General features: G+C 26.8%; 1 protein-coding gene across 1 annotated transcript; it reads right to left on the bottom strand.

Annotated features, from left to right (window-relative positions):
• Nucleotides 1-732: 732 nt before the first annotated feature.
• Nucleotides 733-5,449, bottom strand: LOC107452511 (wolframin ER transmembrane glycoprotein wfs1). Its single transcript, XM_016068998.4, has one exon. The coding sequence runs from the start codon at nucleotides 5,388-5,390 to the stop codon at nucleotides 2,868-2,870; it is 2,523 nt and encodes an 840-aa protein (XP_015924484.1). The 5' UTR covers nucleotides 5,391-5,449; the 3' UTR covers nucleotides 733-2,867.
• Nucleotides 5,450-5,545: the final 96 nt, after the last annotated feature.

The raw sequence follows: 5,545 nt of genomic DNA, 5'->3' as shown, positions 1-5,545 counted from the left end.
ATCACTTTAAAAAAATGCAAATCTAAGATAGATCTTACTATTAATTGCATAACTTTTTTTGTAATACAGATATTGTAATACTGTATTTATTATTAAATTCTACATTAAATTACCTTCAATTTGATATATAAACGTTTGCATTTAAGTGAAAATTAATATATTCTACAAGCACACGAGGTTGAAAAACATGAAACTTTCAAAAAGTGTCCACACTTTTGGCCACCACTGTATATATATATATATAAACACATATATTCATCGTTCTAGCAGCCTTATTAATCCCCAATTTTTTTGAAAATTTGTCTATCCTCCCATTTTGAGAGTTCAGGAGTCAATTATATAGATAAAAAATAATTTTATTTATAGAAGGTACATTTTCTCTCTGATCTTGTAATTCAATTTATATTTTATTAGCCTATTTAAAAACAGCTTCTTGAACCAATGAAATTAGCACTTAGTACATGAAAATCTGATCATTGGAACAAACATTATTCCAGGAGATATTTTTTTTCTTTTCATCAGAGCTCTCTAGGCTCAATATAAAATGTGTTTATGCATATATTTTTGCGTAACATTTAAATTTATTAAGTAAACATGAAAATAAAAATAAATACATGACCTGTAAAGTTTCAGATCTTAAAGATACACTATACTGTATAACTTTTTGAATATAAGGCAAGCAGTTGAAATATACACCAAGAAGAGCTAGACAATAAAAGAAAACAATTAAAATTACACTTTATGAAAAATTTATTTGAGTAAAAATTCTTTGTATTAAAAATTAACAATGACTTACAATCTGAAATACAAAAGTGAAAATTTTTTCTTAACGGATATAATAAAATATTCTGTATTGCACATTAAGATAGAAATAACTATTTTTTAAAATAACAAAAGAATTATTTATAAAATTAAATAAAAATATCAACATGTAGATATTTAAACATTTTCTGAAAATAGAAGTATGTTTACTGAGTTTAAAATAATAATATAGAGAATAAGTTCAAAAGTCTGACCAATTACAATATATACAAGTATAAATAATAAAAACCAGTATTGCACATTAGGATAGAAATAATTATATTTTAAAATAAAAGAATTTTTTATAAAATTAAATAAAAATATCAACATGATAATATTTAAACATTTTCTGAAAATAGAAGTATGTTTACTGAGTTTAAAATAATAATATAGAGAATTCTCGAATTTTAAGTTCAAAAGTCTGACCAATACAATATACAAGCATAAATGATTAAAAAAAATTAATTTGTATATAAAAACCAGTATTGAAAATGACACAATATTTTAACATTTTCAAACAATTTTTGTAAATATTATATTATCTATACACAAAATCAATATACGTATATTTCAATAAATTATCAATGAGAGAAAAAGCTCAATATGAACAAAAGAATAAATATCTAAACATCAATCATGAAATTTTTCCAAGGTAGATTGTTAATGAATATCATTAAAACAATTTTATTAACTAAATTACACTACAAAAAAATAATTCAATGAACAAAAACTTGATTTTAACAAAATTAATTTGAAACCTAACAGCAAACACAATATTCTGTATTACAAAATAGAAAAAGATCATTAGAATACCTTTTTACTTTTTATAAAAATATTTCTTTTGAATAAAATGTTTTTATTTTAATTTCATTTCAAGGTGTGCTTGTCTTTTTCTATAATATTTAGACTTTCAGTAATTGAAATATAATTAAAATATATTAAAACTATATTTATCTAAATTACAATAAATCTAATCAATTAAAATGTAATTATCAAGGTCTTTGGGACTGTTGTTATAAGCCTGTTGTTATATTGATCATTACCTTAGTTCAAGGAAATTTAAAAATCAAATAACCGTTTATGATTATTTTTCGTTATTTTTTGAAGAAGAACACTAGCAGAGATAAAAAGTTTTTTTTAAAAAAAATTATGAATTTGATGCCATTTGATTTTCTCAACTCTGATCAATTTAATAGATTCAAAACACATTACTCTAAAACAAATAAGAAAAGATAAAAATGGATAATACATTTTAACACTAAGTTTTTGAATGCCAAAGCAAATGTTTTTATTTTATTAACAGAATAACAAGATAAACATTTTACTGAATAAAAAATATACAAAAATCTGGGGCTGAAATTAAAAACAAAAAGTAATAAAATGAGTTGTTTTTTTTAAAATAACCTTTGTTATAATAAAAGCAAATTATTTTTTTTAATTAAATATTAACAAAAATAATTCACTTTGAAACAAATATATACGTATTTTTCACTTTAAACTAAGCAACAACTTTTAAAAAACAAACACTTTTTTTATAATAAAAATTATTCAAATGAAATAACAAAATGATATATTGTTAAATCTGTAAGTCCTTATGCAGTAAAATGATATATTTTTCTTCTATATTTAAACTTCTTTTATAATAACAAGTATTTCTGTATGCTTAGTTGTAATAAATGATAACAAGTATTCATGTGTGCTTGTAGTTTGCATCCACTGCTACGCATGATACATGGAATATTTTAGGTTTGAATAAGATTTAAATCAAAATCATTTTTAGTAGTTTTAAGACTAAGATATAATATTTTAATCACATCTAAAACTATTTCAAGATGAATAAAATGGAATAATACTATATTAAAAGCAAAAAAGATTAAATTTAAAAAGCAAGTATACTATTAGAAGTTATTAATGAACTTCAGTAAACTAATAGCATAAAATCATATAAAATGTTAAATACAAAATATGATTAAAAAACATCCACAGCAAACAACATAAAATAATATAATCACGCAAACCTAAATTAAAAACTGGTAAAAGTGATTTATAAATGTAAACAAAAAACTTTAATCTGTATTATATCTGATTAATGGGGCAAAGTAAAACCAAACAAGATTTTTCCATGAGAATTTTAAATGTGAAGGCACAGGTTGCATGGAAGAGATGTTGCAGTCTCGATTTGTATAACAACTTGTACAACGTGCTTTTTTTAATGTCAGAACTGGTTTAGTACCACCAACATTAAAATCTAATCTTCCAACCACTTCAAGAGCATCACCTTCTTTCAAAGTTTTTACAAAAGGTGTGCATGCATGATCAGTAATGAGGAAAACTTCAGGAGAAGTTCTTGATGATATTTCTACAGTGATTTGATACAAATAAGTATCCAAATTGTGCAAATGACACTGACTTACATTTAAAGATTTATACATTTTACAATGTTCGCCTTGTAATGATGTTTTTTCGCTTGAATTGCAGAGCACATAATTCTCTCCCAGGGCACAAACAAACCAGCTATGCAAAGGCTCTGGTAATATATTTGCAAATATTTGCAAGTTATTATGAACTTCAATCAAATCTATAGAAGTAACAGTTCCTTCTAAAGTTACATCTCTTCCTTTTAAAGGCAAGCAAGATATCTGAACTTCAGCTGTATTAGTTCTATACCAAGCATTATGATGACAATAGGATTGATATTTTTCCCATGGTATAGCTGTATCAATAGTGCCCACATTTGGAGTCTGAGGCCTTAAAGCCTGAAAAGAGGAGGCCAAAATAACAGAACAAACAATAAAGGACCATATTTTACTCTCATGTGAAATTTTGAGCTTTTTGATGATTATAAAGCTTAAGAAATACATAAATACAAATATCAAGCCAAAAATAAATAATTCAACTTTAAAATAATCTTGAGTTCTAAAAATAATTAGAAAACAGTATAAAATCAAAGTAAATAAAAAGCCAGTGTAATTTGACAAAAGTAAGATAGCAAGCCAAGAAAAAACACTAAAAATCTGTTGAGAAGACATAGTGTTTGAAAGATGGATACATGCCAAATTCATCCACGTAAGAGACATTAAATGAGGCAGTAAGACTGACCTACTTTCCTTTCCCATTTTAAAATATAAGTATGGTAAAACAAAAGGTAAGGCTAAGCAAGAAATAAAACTAATATGTAAATAGAGATTATTTGCTATTGTATAATCAAATTGAAAATTAAGATAGGAGCCAATGTTGTTGAATGAACTTTGGATGATGTTAGCTTTATATAAACAAGTCAGAACATTTAAAATTAAAGATATATTAACATAATATCTTTTTTGATCTATAGTACGGTCCATTAGAACCATAAGAAAAAAACATAAAAACCCAATGTCTGTGAATGTAGCAGAAATTGGATTACTAGGTAAGAAAGCAATGTAAAAAAATGAAGCAAAAAAGAAAGTAAGCAAAGGATAGGTAGTTTTCAAAGAATATTTTTCCCTAATTTCTTGAGACTTGATGTTTGGCTCAAAATACTTTATCAGATGTAGCCATCTTTTTAAATTATTTCCACCGAAATTAATATTTATAACAAAGCAAGTACAAGACAACATAATCACCAGACACAAAGATGATTTCAACCAAATGTGAATCTCCTGACACACAATATTACCTGGCACCAGAAAAACAGAGAAAAATGACAGTATAATCATCAAAATAATCAAAGCTGATAATCGTAAAGAAGAAAGATTGAAAATTAAATTTTCCAGAGATTTCATAATCAAATCCCAAACAATATGAAGATATTTTGTGGACAGCCAACTTTTATACTCTGAATAATTTATCACTTGTTTCAGAGACACCAGAGGAACATTACCCTCTAAACAGGTCTGGACAGAACTCACAACTTCACTGAAAGAAACACACTTTTGATCCTGAGAACTTTCCTCAATTTTCGTTTGGCATAATGTTTCAGAAATCATTTGAGATGAATTGTCTTTAGATTCATCGCATAAGTTTTCGGGGTTTTTTCTTTGAAAGATTAGTTCAATTTTATCACCGAAAATGTCTGATGGAATCAATTCCTCGGTATCGCTCATTATAGCACGGTATATAGAAAATGCGATTTTTCGAGCAAATTTTTCTTCTTTGCTAAACCTAAGGCACTTTTCAATTTCAGAACAGTTCACAGCATTTATACCAACGCCAGTTTTAAAGCACTCTTCTAAGAGTAAGAAAGCTTCTTCTTGCCCAGTTTTGACAGCTTGGAGCAGCCAATAAATTGCTGATTGAGCATTGAAGTCTCGTTCCGCAGGACAGTTAGATACTACAGTCAATAAATACTTAGCCAACGTAATTTGAGATTCTTTACAACCGTCCTTTGCTAAAGTGTGCCTTAGTCGAATTGTACTATCCGCACCGGAGATACAAGGATTCTCTCGATGCAAGAGTAAAGATCTGTAAATAGATTCAGCTTCGTGTAGTTCTGCCATCACGTTGGTCCTCTTTTTTTTTTTACTCATGCTTCGATACGAAGCTTGGAACAAAGTGTAAATATAACTTTCAGAAAAATTCATAAAAAAGACCAAGGGGGAAAACATCTGCATCCTAAAAATATCAACGAAACACTTTCAAATTACCTTCTGCTAAAATTCTTTACTGTTGCCAACTGTGCATAGAAATTGGGTACATGATGTGTCGTCATAGGAGTTTCATAGATATAAGGAACCCGAAAGAGGAAGTGAAGGTCCTATCTTCCCGG

The sequence above is a fragment of the Parasteatoda tepidariorum genome, chromosome X1, assembly GCF_043381705.1.
Source record: "Parasteatoda tepidariorum isolate YZ-2023 chromosome X1, CAS_Ptep_4.0, whole genome shotgun sequence".
NCBI classification, from domain to species: Eukaryota; Metazoa; Arthropoda; class Arachnida; order Araneae; family Theridiidae; genus Parasteatoda; species Parasteatoda tepidariorum.
This window is presented reverse-complemented; position numbering and strand designations above follow the sequence as displayed.